We start from the raw sequence: 27,800 nt of genomic DNA, 5'->3' as shown, positions 1-27,800 counted from the left end.
AACACCACCACCAAATAGTGTTCCTGCTATCAGGCTATAGGTATTATTACCTGTACTATTATTACTCTTTGTTTTGCTTGTCTCAAATTGTATCAGTTTATGGCATCTTAGTAGACAGGAGCACTTTACATTTACTCAAAGTTAAGAGTTCATTTGGAAGAATGTTGGAATCATTTGAACTGAACAATGCCATTTTTATAAAATTTGAGGTAGGCTACCATCAGAAAGATTACCAAGTAACCTATTCATTTCTACTAGCATCCATCCTTTTTTTTACATAATATTTGAGTGGTTACTAGAAGCACATGGAAGTCTCTTTTTAAAACATTACTCATTGTGTGTGACATTTTGGTTTTATATTTCTAATGACTATGCTACTGTATGGAAACAAGAACATATAAAATCAATAGCAGCTAAAGCTCAAGGTCCTAATTGCATCAAATGTGGCCCTTCATTACTATGGCTTCAGCAATGATATTAATCTTAAAATACAAAGTTTTCATCTCAGTTCTGATTGTCTTACCATTTTCTGGCTGGGATACTCAGACATGTAAGATGACCCAACCTGTCTTTTTTCATGTGCCATGGAAGATTAAAAAAAAAAAAAAAAGAACTTAGCTTGACCAGGATGGCGGTATAAAAAACACTGACTAGAGGTTTAAAGACTTGAGTTAAGTATTAACAATACTAATAACTAGCTGTACAATATTAGAAGACTCTGTAAGCTTCTAATTCCCTATCTGTGAAATGTGGAAGTCAGACTTAGATCATTTCCCAGGTCTCTAATAGCGTATAACTTCCTTGAAGACTGGGACTGTTCCATTTTAATGATTGATATTTTACTTGAAGAAGGTAATTTTTTTCTCTGAAAATAAAACAAGTTTTTTTATTTGAAACAATTGATAAATTTATTGGATTGTTAAAGTCATCAAATTGGGAGAGTACTATGTCATATTGCAGTAGTACTAACCATATGGAAGAAAATGTCAAAAAATGATTTGCTTAATCTTTATCACTTTCCTTTTTTGTCTTTGTTATTAACACAGTAATATATTAATGTATGACTAACTTTAAGCTATATTCATTGAAAATCTAGAAGTTTTTCTTGTTGCATTTGTGATGTACAGCTATAGGTATATGCTATAGGTTTAAGGTCCTTTTTTTTTGAGTTTTTCACAACTTAATTCTAGGCCAACCCTAAGTGTTTTTCAATATTAATGTTTAATACTCCTTATCAATTCCAATAAGAGGCTTAACTTTGTTTGAATTCTACTCCTGTTTCTTGTGACTCTTAAGCATCACTGTCCTGGGACTATAGAGGATAACGTGAGAAGAAAAGTTGGAGATATGAAATGGAATGGAAAATGACCCTTTTTTCTTTTAAAATTTTTGGCATTTGAGAGATCAGCTGCCAAAGCATAGAGGACAATGAAAGGCTCATATTTATGAGTGTGTGTTTCGTTATATTGAGCAAGAATTATTAAGAATTGATTGATCTCAGTTGGGATGTAATATCTTACTATAACTATTTGATCAAGAGTTGTTATAATATAGATTTTATACAATATATTTTTAAATCCATAAACTTTTAAAAAAGGTTTTCTTGAGAGTTGTTACAAGTAAAATCTTTTGAAGAGATGGATTCACAGCTAGAGAAGCATATCTCAGAATCTCAGACATTCCAATCAGATCAGTTCCTGGGAAGAAATTAGAAGGAAAAGTATAATGTTAGTTATTTGAGAGTATGTCCTTTTTTTTTTTTTTTTCTTCTCTTTCTGTCATTTTTATTTCTCAAGAACCTAGCACAGTGCCTTGTACACATAACAGACATTTAAATGTTTGTTGAATCAAATTGAAATTGTTTTTTAAAATGTGGACCTCATCCTGGAAATTGTAAGCAGTTTGAGTTAATACATATAAAGTATTAATTATCTTGCCACAGGACATATAGAAAAAATAACAACAATAAGAACTAACATTTATTTAGCACCCTAAGGTTTGCATATCATTTTACATTTTTTAACTTAATTGATCCTCACAACAATCTTCTGAAAGAGAAAACTAAACAATATGAGGGTATTTTCTTTTTCTCTAAAAGTTTTGGTCACTAAAGAATCTTAAATGTTGGCACTAAGATATTGGAAAATCTACAAAAAGAATTTTACAGTTGTGTATAAATGAAGTACTTTCCTGAAGCTTTAATAAAATTCTTAAGAATTTTGTTCCTAAAATGTGTCTTGCCTTTCCAGGGAAATTCTAAATATAACATGGCAGCCTTTAGCTTAGAATATCATTGTGATTTATAGCAAGTTTCAAAATATGAAAGTTACCCAGAAAGATGGTTTTACCCAGATAGATTTAGTAAATCATTTAAAGTCATGATCCTAAAAGTGGTATCATTCTTTCAGTTTCCTTTAGGATTGTCTGCCCAAAGAAATGTTCTCCTAATAATGCCTGTACTCTGGGGAATTGTGGAGTTTCAGGTACTTCAGATACAAGTCAAACTGGTGGGAATTTCTTGGTTTCCTTCTTTCTGCTTTCTCCTTTGTAACCAAAAAAAAAAAAAAAAAAGGAAGGTCAACTGTTGTTTCCATCAGTTTAATTATTTGATCCCACTTTTTGCTGCTGACACCAAAAATACAGTGCTTTCAATTATTTAGAAACAAGAAAAGGGGGAGGGTGCAGTGAGCAAAGGGGCATTATTGTGAGAGATTACAGAAGCAGAAGTTATTTGTTCAGTTAAGAAAATGATTTATCATTATCACTAATAGTTATTGCTCTATTGACAGTCATCTATTGGTTAACAAAGTCGGGGTATAACTTTATCTTATTAAATGAGTTTTTATGGACTTCCCAGAGAAAATACAGGCAAGTAGTCTTTGTAATTGTACTGCAACAGTAAGCATGTGCATGTACCAGCATATTCTCTTTCAACAGACTTGTTTGTTGAAAAATCTACATTATTGACTTATTTAGCTAATAGTTTAGTATATTTACCTTGGTTTCCATTTTGGGTTTTACATGAAATTTTTTTGTGTTCTGATATGATTTCGATATTCCACTTCATTTACTTTAGTCCTGAGTAAATGAATAGTGGAATTCAAGTCAGTAAGAAATAAAATTTTAAATGAGCACCAGCTTCAATATTTTATATAGCCCCTTAAATTCATGCCATGTGCTTAGGAAGCCTGGAGTCATTGCCGCTTATAAGAATATACAAAATATCAAAAACAAACAAAAAAGCTAAAGATTCTCTATCGCAAAATGCCACAATCTGGCTTCACTCCGAACAGGTTTGATCCCTATCTGAAATTTTTCTCTGTGTTTGAGGTTCTTGGGACTTTTTCAGACACAAATAAGGATCCTTAACTTTATATTTTTAAAAGGAGTTTCTGCATACATAAAAATTAGAAAGGATTATATAATAAATTATAGATCTTTATTTTCATTGAAACAAAAATGATACTATATATTTCTAAACAACTTATGTAGCAGTGGTGAAGAAAACTGCCGCCATTTCAATCCATCAAGTATCATTCTTCCCATTTTACCATTTGAGAAAACCAGAATTGGAAATAAGGATACTTATACAAGATCCTGTAGCTAATATAATAAATAATACTGATTTGAGATTTTAAACTCAGGTCTTTGTCTAACTGCTTCTCCAATTAAATTGATCCTTACCTAAGTGAACATATTAAGTATTCAATTTTTCTTTTTCACTGATCCCTAAAAATTGGGAAGATGGTGCTTTGGGAAGTATTTGTCGTAATTGAACTGCTTTACTGAAGGAATAATACAAATAATTAAAAAGTACCTGATTCTCTCCAAGGTTCTTCAAATCTTTCATTGAGATGCTAAACTCGTATTGTTTGCTTGAGGGATATTCAAGATTTTAACTTTCTTTTCTAAGCCAAGACAGCCTTTAGCCTATTTGTGATTACTGTAATTAGAATGGCAGCTGGACTTAACCCTATTTCCTTTCTGAGCGTGATAAGATGGGACAATTGGCTAAGTTATTGGTTTTTAAATAGTTGTAATTAGACTTGAAAGTTAATGTATTAGCTTAAGTAAAGTTTGCACCTTGTTGCTGTTGTATCCTTCTTTACTCTCCTAGGTGAAGATTAACTTCAGGATAACTTCAGGGATAGATGGGATAACTTCAGGATAACTTCAGGGATAGATGGGATAACTTCAGGAAAGCAATAGTTAGACTTGTACTTCATAAAAATAAAAATATTCCATTTTTGAAAGTAACTTGTATTTCTTTAGATGCCTGCTCCTTCCTACCTTACAGGGCCATTAGAAAGAAATTTCATTTGTGTTTGTAGTGTATATGTTGTGTTTGGTTATCTTTGTTTTTTAGTACAAGGCTACAAGTGATAATGACAAAAATATTTGATATTTCTTACATCCACATGTCCTAAATTTATAAGTAAATGGTTAGCCAATCAAGATTGGTTTTTAACCTTAGCATTTGCCTACTCTATTAAATTTGATAGAAGGGTAGGATCAGTTCTTAAGCATGAATTCACATCAATTTAGAATTTGTACATTTATTTCCCCTAAAGCATTATGTTTTTTTAAAAAAAAAAAAAAAGTGGGGGGTGGTATTGAGGCCTATTTGTATGGAGGTTATGATGATAATGACTGGGATCTGGATTCTTTTAAAGTAATGCTGTTCTTTGCTTTGAGGTGTTTAACTTGTTATTAGGAGTTAGGTAGCCTAAGGGCACAGAAAGTTTTTGAAGTTTGATGATGAAAAAGTTCCATTCTCATTGTTTTGATAAAGAATTTTAGAGAAAGCTCCTAAAAGGCCAGGGCTTTACTCCAAGCTTTATAAATATCTTCCGTAAACTTTATATTTCCCCTGGCTTTTAGTTTATATTGATAAAATAAATTGAGTAAATACTAAAATGAAGTTCTCTCAAATGTATAGGTTCTTCAATCCCTATGCCTGTTTCATTTCTAGCTCCAGTAACAAATTTCTATCCTTTTCATTCATGGTTACTGCAGTAGGAACTAGACTTGGGCATGGTTGTAGTAAAGATATTGTAATGCTACTTTTTATAAATACATTCAAATTTATAATTACATTTAATTCTTTTTTGTAATAGATTACGTTTTTGTGAGGCCTTAAAAAAAAACTCTCTGGTGGGATAATTTTGAACCCTTGCTTGGAATACACACTTGTCTTGTTCCCTTGTGTTCCAGAGCAAAAGTGAAGAATTGAGCACTGAAAACACCCTGTTAGGATTCTATGCCAAGCTTTTGCAGCCTTTTAAATATAATTTCTTCTTCACATAGTCATAAGATTTTGGAGTTGAAAAGGATGGTAGAGACCATCTATTCTAACCTCATTGTTTTATGGAGGAAGAAACTGAAACCCAGAAAGGTTAAGCAATTGTTTATGGAACAGAATTCAGGTCAAACTTAGACTGAAGTTGTTTCACCTCTACCAATTTATCTTGGAAAGAAATTACTTGGGTGTGAAGCTGCATTGTTGGGAGCATATGGAGGAGTAGAATGGGCCGTTATATGTTCAGAAGAGGGGAACATTCCATTTTTGTTATTATATATTAATTCTTAACTAATTCAGAAATCCTTAGTTTTATTATGGATAATGCAACCCTTCTTGCCTTAGTTAAATGAATTTTATTTTTTTGACTAAATGAAAAAATTCCCAAATGACCTCCTCTCTGCTGTCTCTTCATAAATTGCTACATGATTCTCAGAAGTCACAAGGAACATAGAATTTTTTAAAACTGGTAGCATTTGGTAGAGCTAGCAATGTGCCAGAATATAATACTAAAGAACTCAAAGTAGCCTCCACTATATAAACAGAACTTAAGGTGAAGTTTCTTAAAGTCTTCTTTTAAATTGCATATAACTCAGTGTGCTGCCATGGAGTCTTCCTGTTATCTCTTCTTAGACAAAACTTTTTAAAAATTATGTTGATTCTGTCATTCCTTCTCACACAATAGGCTGCCAACTCCCAATCACTATTCAGGAAAATAATATTAACTAGTCCTTACTCCCCACCTGCTACTCTTGCCCCATTTCAGCTGAATATTCTCTATTTTTCTTTAATATTTAGGAAACTGCCTAATTAGCAAACAAGTACAGTAGATAAACCCAATATTTCTAGTTATTTGACTATATTATCAATAAACTAGGTGATATCCTTAGCTCCAAGGCAGATAAAGTACTTTACCAGGGTGAGAACTAAGGTGAAAAGTAACCAATGCCTACAAATACAGGGCCTGTGAATTACAGTTGAAATTGTCACTGCTTAACCTTTACCACTCAGTCTTTTTGACTGAATTTCACCAAGAGATTCAAATCCATCAGAGAAAGAGAAGGTATATCATAGAGAAGAATTGGAAATATTAGGGATCTATTTGTGGAGTCTGACAGTGCAGACTTTAACTTAACTTAAAGAACGCTCAAGACAAAGTTTTGTGGCCAGTATATCAGTGCTTGCAAATGTGCTTGCAAATGTACAGATTTACTATGACCACTAGCCAAAATCCTAAAAAACTTGCTCAGTTCTTCAAAATTCTGATTTGATGAGTTAAGCACCAGGCACTATTTAACTAAATATGAAAAGTTTTAAAATATTTTTAATTGAATTTGGTAGACACTTAGGATTCTTGGTGTTTTTAATAGGAGAAAATATAAGTTGTTTTATAAAAGCTTCTTTGAATATTACTCTTAGACTGTTAATTTCAGTTATGCTGATTCCAGGATATGTTGTGGAAATATTTGCTATTTCTCCATGAAATAGAGATAATCTGTACTATCAGTCCCTTTTGAGCAAATTTCAGTTTCTGAGGCAAATTGATATTTACATGGGATAGACCAAAATCATCCTGGTGGCTTGATTTTTTCTAGGAAATTTTTGCATTGAGCAGAGCTGAAAGACACAGTAGCTCTTTTTCCCCTCAAATTTTATTCATGCTCTGTGATCATTGATGAATGTTCTTTCTAATTTAGCCTACATTACTTTAATATTTCTCATGAATGTCCCATAAAGGAGCTTCTCTGCCAAAAGTACCCCCAAAAAAATCAGGATTAGTTTATTTGGATTAATAAGAAATCAAGCCAAGATTTTCTTTTTTGGAAGATCATTTAATTTTAGATTACTTTTGACAAAAGTTTAACAAATGAGTAAAATTTACCTTTACAATGATGGTTCTGAGCTGACATACAACTGCAAAAACATTTATTTGCAGCACAAGTGTGCTTTCCTTCTTTCCGTAAAGAGTTAATACTAAAAAAAATTGTGTTAACTTATTAAGTAGTCAAGAGACCTTGTGTCTTATAGTTTAATGGATATTATTATGCAGATTTAACTTTATATGTTTTCAAGTTGTGATTGTCACATAACATTGTTCATTATGTTGTCCAGCTTTAGTTTAATTTTCATGATGTAATCAAAAGAATTTAGAATCAGAGGGCATGGCTCCAAATCTTGGCTCCAACACTTACCTCTTATGTGATCTTAGGCAAGTTATTTAACTGACTTGGACCTTCCATTCTCCATTTATAATATAAGGAATTTGGACTGAGGTCCTTCTGAAGCACTAAGTGGTTTTTGTTTGGACTTTTATCAGACATTTTAAAATTCACATGATTTGAATCAAATTTCTGTATCTCCATTATTTCAAACTCATATTTTAACAAAATTTTGGATTTAGATTATGAAATAATAAAAACTTCTTAACAAAAAAAAGTTACATTAAAGTGTTGACTACATTGGCTATATTGCATATTAAAGCATGCTAGGAAGTTTAAGTTTAAAAGAATACTTTTTTAGCATTTGGAATACCCTAGCATTTGGAATAATCTGCTCTTGTGCTGGGTTTTCCTTATCCTAGCATCTCTCCTCTCTCCCCCCATCTTCTCCCTCCCATACCTTCTTCCTTTTTTTAAAGAAAAGGCAGTTTCTTTAGTTTTTGCATCCTTCTAAAAATACCCCCAGTTAATGCACAAACATGCATTGGATTTTCTGGACAGTAAAACTAATGTCCTTTGGTGTTTGCCACTGTCTAGTAAAGAGTTAGGCCTCTCAAGAATTTTGCTATCCGTCAAAGGGTAATCTCTCACTTAAGACAGTTGCTCCTCAGCTCTTAACTTTGAGTTCATCACAGTTGGGTTTTTTTTCCTTTTCTTTTAAAAATTAACAGGTGAACTGAGATTTAGAAAGAACTGGATGTATAATCACTACAGTTCAAATATGTCTGCTTCACCCAGTAAATCTTCATTTTCCTATCATGGTTAGAAACTTTAAACCATAATGAAACTTTATTAAACTAATAGGGTTGGGGGATACTTGTTCTAATTCCCTATTCAGTCCAAACTAGATGCCTACACCTGCCTTTTTGCCAGATTCTTCATAGTGTTCATGATTCCAGCAAGAGGCATTAGTACAGCAAATAATGAAAATTGTATGTATTTTAACTAACTTTAAAAAAATTTTTCCCAATAGAAACTATGTTCCAACTTCCTGTCAACAACCTTGGCAGTTTAAGAAAAGCCCGGAAAACTGTGAAAAAAATACTTAGTGACATTGGTTTGGAATACTGTAAAGAACATATAGAAGTAAGTATTGCATATTGTGCCACCTTTTATTTTAAAATATAAATGGTTGGAACAGTTATTTTGGCAGCTATTAGGGAATTTTAATTCTTTATTATTGTTGGTATCTTTAAAAAAAAAAAAATTTAAATCATTTCCAATATAACCTCTTTCTCCTTCCCACATTGAACATTCCTTTGTAACAAAGATTAACAGGTAAGCAAAACTAACTGATAAAGAAACTAAAGATAATAATATATGAAACATTCCATAGTTATAATCCTCCCGCTCTACCAGAAGAATGTGTATCATCTTCTGTTCTCTCAAAACCAAGATTGTTTACCATAGTTAAGTATAGTGCTGTAGACTTTTATAGTTGTTGGGTTTTTTTAATTGATGCTTTGTAATAATTGAATTTTGATCTCTTGGTTCAGCAAAGAAAATACTGCTTCATACAGGTCATCTTTGTTGTTCTGACTTCTTTATTCATTTTTTATGGCAAATAAAGTCATGTTCTGCAGTTTGTTCAGCCATTCCCCAGTTGATGAGCTCTTACTTTGTTTCCAATTTTTTGTTACCACTGCAAAGAATTCTATATAATTTTTGTATATGTGGAATCTTTTTGACATTGACATCCTTAAGATATAAGGGCAGTTCATTTTTATAAATGTTTTATGATACTTTTTAAAGTTCTGCTGTCACTTTCCAAAATTCATACTCCTACAACCACTCACATTCTTCTAACAAAGAAGTATAGTTAATTAAACAGATAAACACATTGACCAATCCTTGATAGTATGTAACTCAAATTCTACCCATTTGCTTAGAGGAGGGAAGTTTGTGACTGAACACTCTGGGAGCTTTCACTTGTATTCTTTCCAGCCTTGTGGCTCCTTACTTCTGAGAGATTCATCATTGATGCCAGACTTAATACAGACATCCAGTTGGTTTAGTCCATTGTGGCTTAGAACCCAGCTCAATTGGCCTCCCAGCTTCAGCCTATCCAGAAGGAGGGATTACAAGTGTGTACCATCATGCCTGGCTCATTCATATTTTCTTTCATCACAATACACTATTAAATTCTTTACCATAATTTGTTCGGGCCCTCCCTAATTGATAGGTACCCACTTTTTTCCTTTTTGAAGTTTTTGCTGTTAAAAAGTATTGCTTGAGTATGTTAGTGTACATGGGGCCTTTCTTTCGCCTTGATCTCCTTGGACCATAAGTGTATTTGATTTTCAAATAGGGAATTGAATCTCTGCTACAGGTAACATCATGGAAATAAGTAGGATCTTAACAGTTACTGTCGTGATTAGCTTCAGCTAGCATATGTGCCCTGAATTATTAGATGTGAAGAGCTTCGAGGTGTTATAATTTGTATGTAGGTTCCTCCTCCCCCTAAGAATTGAAACCAGAGTGTAGTAATATTTGTTGGACCTTTGACCCAGCACAGTAGTAAATAAGTCTTAACAGTTCTGTTATTTTAATGTCGAGTTATCAGTAAAAAGGGCACTATTTCCAAAACAATTTATAAAAATGTGAAATGATGAAGTAGATTTTGTGGGGGGAAGAAGGGAATCAAGCATGGTTTTTCCTGAAACCTATTAATAAATAACATATATATAATTGATACAGATGCTTTTCAAGTGTGTGATTATATGTTTATTATATTTCATGTGCGGAAATATATCCTCCAAATCTACAAAGAACCAGATAAACTTCCTTGGGAAGGGGGAGGTGGAGGTGAAAGGGATAGAATATTCATATTCAATAGAATTGATTCTGGAATCAGTGTCACTCCAGTGGTTAAAGTGCAAATAGCAAAATACTTATGACTGGAATTTTATTTGTACCTTCTGTAATTATTACATATTTCTTTGTAAACTAATTATTTGTGAACTTTGTTCTATGCTATACTCTAAGTTCTAAGGAACCTTGTCTTATTAATTTTTTTATCCCCCACAGCACTACAAAACTTTCAATATAAGCTCTTAAATGATCATTCAAAAAGGAATAAGATATTTTTATGAGATATATATTTTTCATATATATATATATGTTGTTTTATATGCACACCCACATATATGTAGATGGAGTTTTCATCCACATTCTTTAGAGAACTAGTCTTTAAGAATCCATTTTGATAATGTTGAGAAAGAATGATAAAATTATTTCCTTTATCAACAGATTTCTATAGACTAGTGCTCTGTTGGTCACCATGTCAGCAGTCAGCCAAATTTAGTTCTAATTTAGTTCATGCTCTTGTTTTTTTAGAAAATATGTATCTTTAAAGAAGCATTCTTCTACATATATATATTCAATGAGCAATCTTTCTGTTTTCAGAAATCTGATTTGGAGAACCTTTTATTATGAAACTAAAATTTAGGGCCTAACCTCATGAAATAAATATACTAAATTGTAAAATCTGGAATATAATAGAGAAATAACAGGTAAAAAGAACTATAATGAAAAATGCGCTCTGCATTTATGCACTGATTATGACATAAAATTTTTGGCAATTTCCTTGAATAGCTCACTGAGTTTGGAAAAGTCTGGTTGAAAAAGAGTATTATACCATCAATTTGAGGAATGGCTAAACAAGTTATGGTATACAAATGTAAAGGAATATCACTGTGCCACAAGAAACAACAAATATCAAGAATTCAGAGAATTCCAAGTAAAGTAAGCAGAACCATGAAAAACAATAGCATAAAATAACTACAATATTGTAAACAGAAAACAAAAAGAGGAAAAACACTAATTTTAATACCACCTGAGAAGAATTGATAAAAAATGCTTCTCCCTCCCCTTTTTGCAAAGGAAGGGGGACTATATATTGAATATTGCATACTATCAACCTCCATGCTGTGATTTGTGTTGTTAAACTGCATTTTACTTTTTCACAAAGGATTGCTCACAGGTTGAAGATGTGGGGGAGGTAGAGAAATTCAGAAATAAAAGTAATACATTTAAATTTTTTCTTTAAGAATGTTTTATGAGGCTGTGTGCCTTTTTAGTATTTCATAGAATGTTCTACCTGAAGCATACAAGTAGTAGCTTTTCCCCTGTTCTTAGTTCTTGAAAAAGGACATCTTGTGCCCTCCTCCTATCCCCTTTAACAAGTAGTTGGCCCCATGTAAGGTTCTGGCGACTATTAATACTATTGGCAATTGTTTCTTTACGCTTTGTTTCTCTCTTGCAGGATTTTAAACAATTTGAACCTAATGACTTTTATTTGAAAAACACTACATGGGAGGATGTAGGATTATGGGACCCTTCACTTACAAAAAACCAGGTAAAGTTAAACTATATTTGCTGTTTTCCAAGTTGGGGAAGAACCCTAAATGGGATTTTGTCACTATTCTCATCATTAGGCAAAAACAAACAGTGAAAAATAAATTAAAATGCAGTGTCATTCACTAATGGTTTCTAGCTCCAAGGTTTTTATAGGAAAAATCCTGTTGGTAAAATATGTTACCTATTTTATCTGTAATTTGGTATCCCTGCTTTTCTTTGAAATTTAAAAGAGGATATCTTTGACTCTTCTCTACCACATAAGCCTTTCTGGTTTCCATTATTCAGTGACTCTACACTTATATGTTAAAATGCAGGGAAGCAAATGTCTAAATGGAATGACAGTAACTATATGGAGAGAATTTAAAGTGATAACTTATTATTGAGATGCTGGTTATTTCAATTGGAAAGAAACACAGACTCTGAGTTCTCCTTATTTGAGATACAATAGTGTAGCTATTTGAATCTTTCATACTAATCCAAGCAAGAGTGGAAATTACCTAAGGATATTAAAATATAAAAGAATTCTAACATAATTTGCTATGTCCTCTCTTGGGCATGATTTATGATCTCTATCATACATCTTGACATTAGAGGAAGGTTTGAGCTTTGGCAGATAAATGGGCTAATTATTTGATAGTATGTATATTTCTGAAGGAAAAAAAAATCTCCCCAAGCATGTTTTTGGGTTGTTGTTGTTGTTGTTGTTGTTGTCAGCAAAGGACTGGCTAGCTATACAATTGTTAAATATGAAAATTCCAAAAGTTTGTCTCACTCTCCTGTTTAATTTCAGTACACTCTGAAGTACTGTTGTCTTTAGCACCGCTTTCAGCACAGTTTGTAAGAAGTTTTTATTTAATTACTTTGAATCAAGCAGCTATCACTTCACTAGTTCTTCTGAAGGTGCTTCTTCTTAATAAGGAACAACAAAAATTTGAAGTAAAGCCAACTCTTCAAACTTTTTGCCCCCTTATATATTCAATGAGTCTTGAAATATCTCTTTCATCAGAGAAAGGGGAGAGAAATAGTTGGGATTTTTTTGTTTTTGTTTGTTTTTGGAAGATGTAGTTTTCTATGAATTATACTCCATGATGGCAATCATAAAGGGCAGTTCTTTATATCTTTCTATAATTATCTAATTGCACTAAAATGTGTTGGGGCTAGAATTGCACAATAATCTTAGAGCCCTACTATTTAGGCCACTAATTAAAGATAATTTCACTCTTAACTTTTTTCTTGTCACCATTCCTTCTAAAGTTTAACATTTTGTTCTCCCATTAATTTACTTCTGGTTTGATTAAATTCAACAAAGTTCAGAAATGTGATTCTGTTCCCATCCAAACTTACTGGAAGATTTAGAACAATAAAAAATTGATTAATTTTTAATTGTACTGATATAATGCCATGAAACACTAAATGAAGATAATTTCATATTTTGTTTTTAAACTTAAAAATTCTGATTTAGGGAAGTTGCACTGAAAAAGCATGAATATAAATAACTGAATATCTAAAAATGCTATTTGGTGGAAATAAGCAGAACCAGGAAAACAACATGAGCTCCTATTGCTTAAGGATACTTTTAAGTGCATAACATTGCACCTTGAGCTTAAAAGAGCATTTTCTGTGGCTTTATTGAAGTGATGGAGAAATAGGCTAGAAAATCCTTAGATTATGTTTTTCTACATCCTTTTTGTTTCATAAATGTCATTTGGTCAAGCATTCCCATATCCTAATCTTTTGTTTTCTTTCTTTAAGGACTATCGGACAAAACCCTTTTGCTGTAGTGCTTGTCCATTTTCCTCAAAATTCTTTTCGGCCTACAAAAGTCACTTCCGGAATGTTCATAGTGAAGACTTTGAAAATAGGATTCTCCTTAATTGTCCCTACTGTACTTTCAATGCGGACAAAAAGACTTTGGAAACGCACATTAAAATATTTCATGCTCCAAATGCCAGTGCACCAAGTGGCAGCATCAGCACTTTTAAAGATAAAAACAAACATGATAGCCTTAAACCTAAGCAGGCTGACAGTGTAGAACAAGCTGTTTATTACTGTAAGAAGTGCACTTACCGAGACCCTCTGTATGAAGTAGTTAGAAAGCACATTTACAGGGAACATTTTCAGCATGTTGCAGCACCTTACATAGCAAAGGCAGGTGAAAAGTCTCTTAATGGTGCAGTTCCATTAAGTTCAAATACCCGAGAGGAGGGAAGTATTCACTGCAAGAGATGCCTTTTTATGCCGAAATCCTATGAAGCTTTAGTACAACATGTTATTGAAGATCATGAACGTATAGGCTATCAGGTGACAGCAATGATAGGGCATACCAATGTAGTGGTTCCAAGATCCAAACCATTGATGCTAATTGCTCCAAAACCACAGGAGAAAAAGCCTATGGGACTCCCACAAAGAGTTGGTTCCCTTGCCTCTGGAAATGTCCGATCTCTTCCATCACAGCAGATAGTGAATCGCCTCACTATACCAAAGCCTAATTTAAATTCTACTGGAGTCAATATGATGTCTAATGTCCATCTCCAACAAAATAATTATGGAGTCAAATCAGTAGCTCAGAGTTATGGTGTTGGTCAGTCAGTGAGACTAGGATTAAGTGGTAATGCACCCGTTTCCATTCCTCAGCAGTCACAGTCAATGAAACAATTACTGCCGAGTGGGAATGGGAGATCATATGGTCTTGGCTCAGAGCAGAGGTCGCAGGCACCAGCAAGATACTCACTTCAGTCTACCAATTCATCTTCTCTTTCATCAAGCCAGTTGAAATCATCCTCTCTCTCTCAGTCACAGGCAGCCTCTAGAGTATTAGGTCAGTCCAGTTCAAAACCTGCTGCTGCTGCTGCTGCTACAGGCCCTTCTGCAGCAACCAATACTTCATCAACACAAAAATGGAAAATTTGTACAATTTGTAATGAGCTATTCCCTGAAAATGTCTACAGTGTTCACTTTGAAAAGGAACATAAGGCAGAGAAGGTGCCTGCAGTTGCTAACTACATAATGAAAATACACAATTTCACTAGTAAGTGTCTATATTGTAATCGCTATTTGCCCACTGATACTTTGCTTAACCACATGTTAATCCATGGTCTCTCTTGTCCATATTGCCGTTCAACTTTTAATGATGTTGAAAAGATGGCTGCTCATATGCGAATGGTTCATGTTGATGAAGAAATGGGACCCAAAACTGATTCCACTTTAAGCTTTGATTTGACATTGCAACAGGGTAGTCACACTAACATACATCTACTTGTAACCACGTACAACTTGAGAGATGCCCCGGCTGAATCTGTAGCTTATCATGCCCAGAATAATCCCCCAGTCCCCCCAAAGCCACAGCCAAAAATTCAGGAAAAGGCAGATATCCCTATAAAAAGTTCACCTCAAGCTGCAGTACCCTATAAAAAAGATGTAGGTAAAACACTTTGTCCTCTATGCTTTTCAATCCTGAAAGGACCCATCTCTGATGCACTTGCACATCATTTACGGGAGAGGCACCAGGTTATTCAGACGGTTCATCCAGTTGAGAAAAAGCTTACCTACAAATGCATCCATTGCCTTGGTGTATACACTAGTAATATGACAGCCTCAACAATCACACTGCATCTGGTTCACTGCAGAGGTGTTGGAAAAACCCAGAATGGCCAAGATAAAACAAATGCCCCCTCTCGGCTCAATCAATCTCCAGGGCTGGCACCTGTGAAGCGTACTTACGAGAACATAGAATTTAATTTGCTGAAAAAGAGGAAGTTAGAAGATGAGGTTGATACACCCTCCATCTTTGAAGAGAAACCTGAAGAGCCTGTTGTCTTAGCTTTAGACCCCAAAGGTCATGAAGATGATTCTTATGAAGCAAGAAAAACGTTTCTAACTAAGTATTTCAACAAACAGCCCTATCCCACTAGAAGAGAAATTGAAAAATTGGCTGCCAGTTTATGGTTATGGAAGAGTGACATTGCTTCTCATTTCAGTAATAAAAGGAAGAAATGTGTCAGAGATTGTGAAAAGTATAAACCTGGTGTGTTACTAGGTTTTAACATGAAAGAACTAAACAAAGTTAAACATGAAATGGATTTTGATGCTGAGTGGCTATTTGAAAATCATGATGAAAAGAATTCTAGAGTCAATGCTAGTAAAACTGTTGACAAAAAATTAAACCTTGGGAAGGAAGATGACAGTTCATCTGATGGTTTTGAAAATTTAGAAGAAGAATCCAATGGAAGTGGTAGTCCTTTTGGTGCAACTTTTGATGTTGAACATAAAATTCCTAATGATAACATGGTGGATGATAACCCAGAAGAAAGCATTACCAAAATAACTACTGGGGACACTTTAGAATCTGAAGATAAAATAGACCAAAAAGATGAAGAAGATTCAAAATATGGAGATAGTCATTCTACTGAGGAACCAACAAAACTAATACACGATGCCTCTGATAGTGATGTTGATCAAGATGATCCTGTTGAATGGAAAGATGGTGCTTCTCCATGTGAAAGTGGGCCTGGTTCTCAACAGGTATCTGACTTTGAAGACAATACATGTGAAATGAAACCTGGAGCATGGACTGATGAATCATCCCAGAGTGAAGATGCTGGGAGCAGTAAACCAGTGGCTGAAACAAAAGGTGCATCAGAAAGTGATGAAGAGCAGGTGAAATGGAAGAATAGTTCCTATGGAAAAGTAGAAGAATTTTGGTCTAAGGACCAGTCACAGTGGAAAAATGCATCTGAAAATGAGGAAAGTTTGTCCAACCCACAGATGGAATGGCAAAATAGCACAATTGACAGTGAGGATGGAGAACAATTTGATAATATGACTGATGGTGTTGCAGAACCAATACATAGCAGCTTAACTGGTGTAGAGCTGAGTAGCCAACAAGCATAAACTGCCCTATTTCCTAAGCATTGGTGGTAGGCTGTATTCTGTAACTGTTGGATCTTTGCATTTCAGTATGACTGCTAAGCTTAATTCAACTGGTACTGCCTTTTGAGTGCTAGGTCAACTGACTTCAGTGGTTAATGTGTGGCCACTCCTATTCCAGTGGTTCTTTCTGAGTATGCTGTTGGCTAATCTTGCTTTAGAATCTGCTGTGGCAAGCACAGTAATTTAATGTGAAAAACCAATACGCTGGTGGCTCCGGAATGCACATGAGGAAAAGCAGAGACTTATTTTATCTGCATTCTCAACATTTATTTCACTCTGTATATGTTCAGTTGTATGTCCTTTTAAACCATTACCTTTATTCACATGGTAGTATAATAGGTCCAACATATGAGCTACCAGTTCAATGTGTATAGTAGACTCTGGGGAAAATTGATTTTTTTTTTCATTTATTCATTCTGAATAGTTAAAATATGTATATTTGTACAGTCTTTTAGACCTATTCAAGTGACGCTTATGATATTGTTATTGTGTATCCATCATAGATTTGTTTCTCTTTTTTAGTGTTGCCCTGCTGTGTAATAAACGCTGTATCTAGTTTATCTAGCAAAAGCTTGAACCTGCTATAGTATGAACTTTTGACAGACTTAGTTTTTGCACATAATCTTGTACAATCTCAAACCAGAGGCCAGCAATATTAAAAAAAAAAAATTATATCTGGACTCTATTGTATTATAGAATTTTCTTGTTCTGAATATCCTCAAAATTACAGCCAACAAACTGGTATTTCAGATCCATTTTCTGAAATCTTTTAAGCTAAAATCACATGCAAGAAACAAGTTTGCAGCTAATTTTGACACCTTTTAGAACTGTATAAAAGTGTATTGTGTTGAGGCAGCAAACAAACGGAGTGCTGCATTTTGGATATTTAGTTTTATCTTTAGTTACGCACCAACATGGTGTATTCATTTATACCATCTAATATATGACACACTGTTGTAGTATGTATAATTTTGTGATCTTTATTTCCCTTTGTATTCATTTTAAGCATCTAAATAAATTGCTGTATTGTGCTTAATGTAAACATTGGCTTTATTACAAATAACAGTGCTTTGTACACTTGTGCTTTGTGACATTGGAGGCCACAGAACCACAAGCATATGTAACTACCAACGCCTTGTAGAAAACCAAGGCCTGCCATTTGTGAAAGATGATATTGCTGATCTTGCAGATTTACAGATTTCTGTTACAAAACCTTATATTACTCTTTTATTGCTATGATGGAAATCCTTGGGTTTTTAAGTTTATCTTTTGTCAAGCAGGAAGACTGCCTTTGTGTAAATGTCCCTAATAAAAAAGGGTATGTGCACAAGTTGGGACTAACTCAACTTGTAGACAGAATCTTAGTTCAGTGGTGTTCTGTCTTCCCTTAAGTGTATGTTTTCTTTCATTGCAAGATAGGAGCAATGTTAGTAAGTGAATTTCATAACTTTGGGATTACTGGAATTACAATTTTGGATTGAAGCAGCAATAGTGGGGAGACATACCAGGTTACAATTTCATCCCTATAACTGACTTGTGATTTGAAATCAAGTTACTTCACCAAAAGAAGAACCTACAGGTTGTTTATAAGTGGAATATTCTACAAGTTTATTATAGTTTTTATTTGGTCAACACCCCAAAAAATGCATTTCAATCTATAAATAGATATTTTATCCATTAAAGTTTAGGGAGAAACAGTATTTAAAGGATCCAGAATTGTCAGTTTGTCTATTTCCTTCACCAATGCGTATCATAACCTCTCTGTAATTTAGTCATCAGCAATAGCTATAACCAAAAATTGTTGTCCGTTTGATGATAAGCTTCTTTTAACTTTAACTCAGCTGGTTCTTTAGCCTATTCCATCACTTGATATGCATAGGAAGCAGTTCTACTTCAGTAGGGCCTGTCAAAACTTGTCTTCTGCTGGCAAAGGCTTCAAGAAAGCAATGTGGAGGCATCAGAGTAGGAAAAGTTGAGGAGAAAATATTTTGCACCAAAAAAGTGGATTGTCTTCAGATAAGTCTAGGTTCTGAAGATATCCACCTCTCCTCTGCTTCCTTCCTTCTCCCAAAAAAGTCCCTGCTCACAAAGAACTTTCTCCTGAAGTACACAAGTTAATTTGAGCAGTAGAACATGAGTCATAGGGAAAGATCAGAGAAGGCTTCTCAGAGGAGGTAGCACCTGAACTGAGTTGAAAATAAAAATTCTGACAGGTGAAATGAAGAAGGACCTTATGAGTATGAGTTTTTTCAAATTATGCAGGCTGTAGGTGGAATATGGAGTTCAGGTAATTATAATTAATAATCCATTTTGGCTAGGAAGAAATGAAGAAACATGAAACGAGGCTAGAAATACAGCAGATTTTTGGAGTTCCAAAAATTGGCCTGTGTGCATTGATAGTAAAGTATACCTTTTTTTGTGCTAGCCACCATTACCAACTTTAATAAGCTAAGATTTATATGGTACGTTACACTTATTATATAGTGTCTGGCTTTGTTTTTTAAATAAAAGGCATGACATTCTGCTTAGTTTTATAAATGGAGGAAATAAACAGTTTCTACTTTAAGCCTTTAAAAAATATATAGCAAAAATAATTCCTTATTACCTTGTTCATTCCGTTTTTATTGCTGACCTTAATATCAGTTTCTTGAGATAATTTCTGGTCTGAAAGTGGCTCAGATTTACCTTTTCTATAGAACAATCATGTTTTTTACCCAAAATTTGACTTAACAACCAACTTTATCATTTCTCCATTATTGGTGACTAGTGGTGTTTGGGAAAGCTCTGGGTGAGGGAGTTTAGAAAGGAAGTGTATGTAATTCAGTCAGTTGTGTTTCTATTTTCAGTAGGCCATGTAATAGAGTATGAAATAATTAAATTGTGACATATAGACTGCTGCTCAGTGTGAAAGGGATTCTGTGAAGTCATTTTAAAGATAATTCTGAACCGCTTGGATGTTAAAAAAACTTATTTGATATATGAAAATCTCTTTGTTGACTTGTCAGCACATTTCACTCTATTCCTGCCACTCACTTTCTCCATTTGCAGGTCAAAAATCAAAAAATCTTGACCACTGCTAACAGATTTTGGAGTTGAAAATTGCTAGCATTTGTGAAACAAAGGGAGAGGCAATAGGTTTGTATTGAATGCCACTTCTTTTCATTAAATGTGTAACTTTGGGCACCTCTCTTCAGATGAAAAATAAAGGGGTTGAACAGTCCTTTATAGAGAGACAAAATGTGGTGCAGAGAGTACAGGACTGACAGATGAGATGAGGAAGGTGGAGGTCCTGGTTCTGCCTTTAACTAGCTATTTAACATGTGGAAGGTCACTTCACTTCTGTGGTTGGTATTTATTTCTTTTCTCTAAAGGGAGAACACTGGACTCTATCCTTGTTCCAGGTCTAAATTTCTTTGATTTCCTTGACCTTTGTAATTCTTTACATTCCATGGCCTCCACCATCAAATTTTTTTTCCCTAATTATGTTAAGCTAAACTAGATTTAGCTTTCTGAATAAAAAGCTTCTTTGATATAAAGATTGGGGACGGGAGGAGAAAAAACCCTTAAGGAAAGAGTTTTGCAGTTGAACCGCAATACATCCTTTTGTTAATAGTAATATAATAAGTGAAGCAAAATAATTATCCCAAGCTTGTACTATCTTCTTTAGATTGGATCAACATCTTTCAGTAACTGAAACATCAAACTGATAACTTGCTCCTAGAAATAAAAGGGTTTTTTTCCTACATTATTTAGTTGCATTTACACTTAAAGGAGAGTATAAACACTATACTTACTGTCACTGAGTCTGTAGCAGAATGTGACAGCTGTGTATGTTGAAAAGCCATCTGGGAGGCTAAGAGCTGAAAGCAAATCCTGTCTCTGAGACTTTGTTATAAAGAGAAAAGGAAGGATGAGACAGCTGCATGACTGCCTGTTACCTCTTTTCAGCCTGTCCTTAAAGCTGGCTTTGGGAAAAAAGAAGTAGAGTAATCTAAAAGCCCTTAGCTCTGTGGAGGAGGAGCAATTGGCAAACCTTAGAGCCAAGCTCTTCTACCCTTAACACTAAGCCATGAGGATCTTTCTGACTCCCTGTTCAAGACCTAAGTGGCAGGCACCATGATGGAGTAGAGTGTGGATTAAAATTGTGTGGCTCTTAGAAGATTGGAGGTAATTGAGATATGGTAGCTATCTTCTTAGGAAGTCTCTCAGGAGGAGGAAAGAAGGAAGGGATTAAACTTAACCAACTTGGCCCCAGAAAGGAGAAATAGAAAACTTTAGAGAAACGGAGATAGTGAAAGGAAAGTTATCCCTTCCACATCATGAGTTTCTCCATCACAGTTCCAATATGTCATGATTAGCATAAGAAATATTAATTTTGGGGAGTTTTGAGGAAGCTGCAGACAATAAGCAAAGACCAGGAAAAAAGTTAGAAACTCAGAAATGCACAAAATATATGTACAATTTGTATAATATCCATCCACATTTTATAAGAGACTGAAAACATTCCATCAAAGAAAAAATAATTTAGACTTCTCTAAAACAAAAAGAGGGCCAAAAAAAATTTACATGAATTTTTCACAATACAAGAGAACTGTGTCTTCAGCCCCAATGATGTTGAAGGGATAACTGTACTCTAGCTATTAAAGCTGCATAAGTGAAGTGAATTCCTCCTCACTAAAGATCTTCCACTAGAGAATAGCCATTAGGGGGATTGTAACAGGTCAGGTTTGAGTACAGGTTGGAGCAGGTAGTCCCAGAAGTTACTTCCAATGCAGATTCTGTAAATTTTATAAAGTTCTTTCCCTCTTCTGGCTCTCATTTTTCCTCATCTTTAAAATGCAGGAGTTGAACTAGAAGGTTTTTAAATTTTAAATCTACAGGCCAACGAATAAAGGTATATGCTCTGATTTACCAATTTATTCATCAATTACTATGTGAAAGTTAGTGCCAGAAATATAAAGATGAAACTGCTGTGTCTCAGGAATCTTAGAATGGAAGATATGAGATGCACAAGTATGTGTTAAGGTAGTGTGTGTGTGTGTGAGAGAGAGAGAGAGTATAAGAGGAAGGAAAGCTCTCTGGATTTCGGATTTAAAACTGAAAGGGTTAAAAGGTGGAAGAATTGGCAGTTTAGTTAGATCTTGAAGGATTTTGTAAGAAGAGATGGAGTGAGTACACCATCAATATGAAGGAATGATAATATAGTATGTATAAGTGTTTGGAATAATGTCAAATCACTGCAAATAGTTTGGAGTCAGATGTGGGTGACTTCTAATGCCAGGCAAAGAAATCCAGAGTCTATTTTATTGACAGTGGAGAATTCAGGGAAATTTTTGAATAGGAAGAATATGCTTATGAAATTAAAGCACTTGCTCAATTTTTTAAATTTATTCAGATACTTCACATTTAAAAACAAACAGATTTATTCATCATGTCTATAAATAGAAAGATGTAATCTGAACAGTTAAGTCTTACTCATTATAGAATACAACTTATATCTAAGTTAATATTTCAGTGTAGCTTATTCTGGCTGATATATATATGGCTATGTTTTCAAGTTGATCATTCTTCCTAAAGGAAAAGGAATTCTGCTATGTCGATTGATCAGTAGATATTAAGTGCCTACTATGTTCCAGCGTAAATGTGTGCTGGACTTGGCACTTGAGACATAAGTACAAATGATGAAACAATCTATACTTGTAGGAGTCTTGAGAAGATTTTTTTCTTCACCATATAATAACTAGAAAAAACCTTAGGGGCCATCTACTCCAACCATGAATTTTGGAATTGAAAAAACTGAAGTCCATGAAGGTGTGTCTCCAGAGTATGTTCCTGTGTACTACATTGTTGTCTTTCAGGGTCTTATCCAACTTTGAAATCCTATATTTTATGAACCTTTGACTTTTAACTTCCTTTGCAGATGAAATTCTGCAGCCTCTTTTTTCCTAACAATGAACACTTTTATGGGGAGGGTTTAATAAGAAAGTCGTCCTAAGGGACAACTCTCAGCAATCAATCTTGCCTTATTTTAATTTCTGGAGAGTTTCTGCCAAAAAAAAAATTCTTCTTAGTCCTCTCCCACCATCTCACCTCTGAATGAAAAGCATCTCCAGGCAACCAAAACAAATAGAGCTTGTAATCCTAAATTTAAAAAATACAACATGACAAAACATTTATTTATTCCCTACTGTGTACAGAGCACTGTGCTAAATATTGGGAAGATAAAAAGCTTAAATAAAACAATCACTTCCCCAGAGGAACTTTTATATTTTTAATGTTAATAAACAGCTGTGATGTGCAATATTGCGTGATAAATGTAATAGGATGCAGAATAAAGTGTTAGATGAAGTCTGAGAGAAGTTTCAAGGAAATCTTTGGGGTGGTGATGGCTTTTGGTTTGAATTGTGAAAGTAGGGAACAATAAAGGTCAATAAATATACTAGGAGAAGTTTTGATATATATAAAATTAAAGGTTTAAAAAGGTTTAAGATTAAACACTTTTTGAGTCAGGAAATTGTGCCTTCCACAGACATTCTAGGATACCTGTAGTAAGGTCAGATGAATGTTTCTTCTCAGAAACAGAACTAGGTCACTTGGTCAAGAGGAGTAAGATGACAATCATTTTCTATGAAAATTTTCTCTTATCCATAACCACACTGCAGGAGTTGGCCTGAAGGAAAAATGAGGCTTTGTTACTGTGAGGAAGTGAAGATCACCAGACTAGCTGACACAGCTCACATTGCTCTACTTTACAGCCAAACAGGGCTATCAGCTATTCTCTGATCTCATTCTGCCCTCTCCCACTTCCATGTGTTCACATAGACTATCTCTGATATCTAGACTACATGTATTCACATCTTCACTTGCTAAACTCCTTCTCTTTCATGGACCAACTGAGCTTCCTAACTTCCTTAGGCTGAAAGTGATCTCTTCCCTAGGACAGAATCTTCTCCCATGCCCTCAACGTTCCAGAGAACTATTTGAACCAGATTGAAATGTAATTAGGAAATAGTTAACAAAATAGAAATATGGTAGAATATAGATAATGTTTATTTGCAATTTTCTGAATTAATATGTAGCAGGCAGGGATCCTTTTGTAAGATTTCATGCCTTCTACCTCCCACCCTGTTTGTATATGTGAATTCAACATAGTCTTAGGGCATTGGTTTCTCCTTTATCCTATTCTTACTTTGTATATCTAATTGTGTGTTTTGCTGTGTGTTAGAATGGTATATGTAGTTTCAAAGAGGCAAACTCAGGCTTGATATAAGGAAAAACTTCCTAACAATGTCCAGAAATGAAATGGAATACATTAGGAAATAATAAGTTCCTTTTCATTAGAAGTCTTCAAACAAAATCTGAATAATAACTTATCGAGTGTATTGTTGAAGATGTTATTTTTTTGTTTGGGGGTTAGAGTAGATAATATCTGCAGCTTCCTAAAGTGCTGAAATTTTTTATTCTGTTCTAGCATGAGAAGCCCTCCACACATGTTTCCTCAGCCCAGAAAAACTATCCCAGTTTTGAGGCACTGTTACTATAGCACCCACTCAAATCCATAGCTCAGAAGCCCACAGTGATATGTTTATTTTTACCAGCTAGTCAGTTGACCCATTAATTGAAATAAAAGACATTTAGTCAAATTTAACACAGCAAATGAGACGTCAAGAAAACATTCTTCCAGTCTCATATATATAGGGGGTTATTGTACTGCCAGTGGAGGATGGCATACACAAAACACATGGGACTAGGGAGCATATTTAGAGGGCATGTATATGTGTGTGTGTGTGTGTGTGTGTGTGTGTGTATATATGCATCTCTGCTCAGCATCTGATCTCTTCTGATTGCATTATCTCTACCAAATACTATCTTTAATAGATGTTATCTCTGTGCCAGTTATAATCTCTTCTCTGTTATGTTGTCACATCAAGGCATTTCTGCTTGTTTTATGGATCAGTGAGCTGCTCTTTGCTCTCTCTTACCATTGGCTGGGGGGGGGGGGGGGGGGGGGGGGGGGGGGGGGGGGGGGGGGGGGAGAAGAGGGAGTGAAGAGAGAAAGAAAGCACAAGTGTGCATTCCTGCCTTTTTTATGGATATCTCACAACCTTGAAACCTCATGGTTCCCTTTTATTTACCTCTTCCCAGAACAGAAGTACTTATCAGCCTATACTTTGATTGTACTTTGCTTCAGAGAAGAACTGCTAGAAATTGCAAAGGGACAGATTTAAGTTTAATGTAAGGTAAATTTTCCTGAAAATTAAAGCTGTCCAAAAACGGAACAGTCTACCTTATGAGGTGATGGGTTCCCCTATAGTAGAAATATTAGCCACTTATTAGGCATATTCTAGAGCAGTGTTGTCAAACCCAAATCCCATAAGAAAGAATCCTTGCAGGCACATATTGACTTAGAAAGTCACATTAATGGCATTTACTTGTGTTCTATTGTATATTTGTTTTGTTGCCTATTTCCCAACTACATTTTCATCTGATTGAGCTGCACTCTGGAAAGGTGTAGGCTGTACATGACAGCCACATATTTGGCACCTCTTTTTTGGAAGGAATCCTTATTCAAGTAGGTTTATGCTAAACAGCATCTGAGGTTCCTTCAAAGTGAGATTTTGCATCTATTCTTTACAGCACTAAATTGTTGGTCCTAAGGTTCTATAATTCTATACTGAAAAAGAATAGTGGATTCTGAATTTGAAGAAGTACCTTCAAATCTCAGCCACCAGCCACTACCTATGTGACCATGAACATTTAAGAATAGTGTCAGAATCTCAAATTATATTACAAAACTAATTATCAGAAATTATTTGTGTACTAATGAAAAATTATAAAAGATCAGTAAAATAGACTAGATAAGCAAGATTCAGGAACAAAATTCAACCTATTTTTGAATAAACCCAAATGCATAAATTAATTGGGGTAAAAATGATCTTCTGATTGCCTGAACAACTAAAAACTATATCAAGAGAGAGAATACACGCACAATGAACTCAAAATGAGTGTAGGTGACAACTGAATATTAAAGGTTCCACCACGTAGAGCTATGAATTGGTACAATTCTGGAAAGAAATTTGGAATTAGTGCAAAGAGTGAATAAGTATGCATATCTTTTAACCCAGACTCAAATGTTACAAATATACCCCACCAAAGGTTAACTGCAGATAAAAGATCCCATATGGACCAAACATAGCAGCCTTTATTTTGTGTATGATAGCAAAGATGTAGAAACAAAATAGGTTTCAATCAACTGGGGAATAGCTACATAAATTATTGTTATGAATGTAATGGAAAATGACAAGGTTTTAGAAAACATTAGAAGCATGAAAAAAGGCATGAATGTAATATGAACTAATGTAAAAGTAAAGTAAGCAAAACCAGTAAAACTACATCATGACTATAGCAATGCAAATGGAAACAACATCAACAGTAACAAAACATTGAAAACAATGCTGCATAATTATGTTTACTAAGTTTGACCCCCCCAAAAAGAATTAAATGGCAATTCCCTTGCTCCCTACCATATCCCTGGATAAAATCATTCTTTTTTGAAATGTTGGTTAGTTTCATGGAACTTTTTCTTTTTTTTTTTTTTTTTTTTTTTTTATTCTTGTAAGGGGGTACTTTTCTGAAAGATGGTAGGGGGATATGATAAGAAATGTAGATGATGTTAAAAATACTAATAAAATTTTATTTTTAAAAAATAGAGAAATCAAGCATCTTTCACAACTTTGACAAGAAAGAAATTTCTTAACAGAACAAAAGATAATGATGGTCATGAATAAATTTGCCTGAAATTAAAAACCTTTTGCATGAAAAAAAAAAATCAATGCAGCAAAGAAGGGAAGTTGTCAGTGATGGAAAAAAAAAAAATCTTTGCATCAAATATTCCTTGTAAGGTTCTTAATATCCAAGATTTGTAGGGAAGTAACACAGATAAGGCAAAAGTCATTCCCCAATAAATAATGATATGAATAAACCATTCTCAGAAGAATTGGCAATAATCAAATGAAAAACTGCTTTATATCAATAATAAGAAAATGCAAATCAAGACAACTTTGATGTTGGCTCTTGTTAATAGCCAACAAAACTGCAAAATTGACAAAAGATGGAAATAGTTCTTGTTGGAGGAGCTATGGAAAGACTAACACATTGTGGATGAAGGTATAGCAAGCAATTTGGAATTATGCTTTTTTTTTAAAAAGCAGCTAAAATCCCTGAAGTCAGGAGGACCTGAGTTCAAATCTAACCTCAGACACTTAACACTTCCTAGCTGTGTGACTCTGGGCAAGTCACTTAACCCCAATTGCCTCAGCAAAAACAAACAAACAAAAGCAACTAAAATGTCTCACCTTTACCCAAAATACCACTGCTAGGCATGTAAAGGACTAGCGCATATTGGAGAGTCTATAGCAAAGAATTAGAAATAAAGTAGATTATTACTGATTTGGGAATGGCTAAATAAACTGGTATATGGGTATAATAGAATACTGCTATGCCATAAGAAACAATGAATATTAAAAAGAAGCATAAGGAGACTATAAACTGATGCAGAATGGAGCAGAACCAATAAAATAATATTCATGGTGATGATAACCGTATTCTTCCATGTAAATATAAAAAAGATAAAAAATGAAAACACTTTGTAATTATAATCCTGAACAAGAACTGGAATATTGCATGTGAAGTCAGTTTTGATTGATAATGTTGATTAGGTTTGATGAGACACGTTTTAAAATGCCTTTTTCTTTGTTTCAAAGGGATAGCTCACTGGGTAGAAGGTGGGGAAGAGAGATTCAGAAATGAAGGTGACATTAAAATAATGCATGAATAAAAAAATTTTTTTAAATGTTAGTGCTGAAGCCAAGAATGAGTTAAGACTGACAACAAATGCTAAAGACAACAAAAATGCATTTCATTTTATTTTCAACTAAATTGGAAAAGGAAGGGATGAAAGAAAAATGACTGCTGTTCAGATTAGATGTCATAAT

General features: G+C 34.2%; 1 protein-coding gene across 2 annotated transcripts in view; it reads left to right on the top strand.

Moving 5' to 3' along the window:
• ADNP (activity dependent neuroprotector homeobox) overlaps positions 1–18,165 on the top strand; it is a 29,666-nt gene extending 11,501 nt beyond the window's left edge. The window contains exons 2-4 of one of the 2 annotated variants that reach the window (XM_031951630.1): positions 8,492–8,604; positions 11,783–11,875; positions 13,630–18,165. In XM_031951630.1, the coding sequence (XP_031807490.1) occupies positions 8,497–8,604; positions 11,783–11,875; positions 13,630–16,767 (3,339 nt within the window). In that variant the 5' untranslated portion in view covers positions 8,492–8,496 and the 3' untranslated portion in view covers positions 16,768–18,165. The remainder of the gene's footprint in view (positions 1–8,491; positions 8,605–11,782; positions 11,876–13,629) is intronic. The other variant, XM_031951631.1, reaches the window with a different exon arrangement.
• The last annotated feature ends 9,635 nt before the right edge of the window (positions 18,166–27,800 follow it).

Source organism: Sarcophilus harrisii, chromosome 2, assembly GCF_902635505.1.
Source record: "Sarcophilus harrisii chromosome 2, mSarHar1.11, whole genome shotgun sequence".
Taxonomy (NCBI): domain Eukaryota; kingdom Metazoa; phylum Chordata; class Mammalia; order Dasyuromorphia; family Dasyuridae; genus Sarcophilus; species Sarcophilus harrisii.
This window is presented reverse-complemented; position numbering and strand designations above follow the sequence as displayed.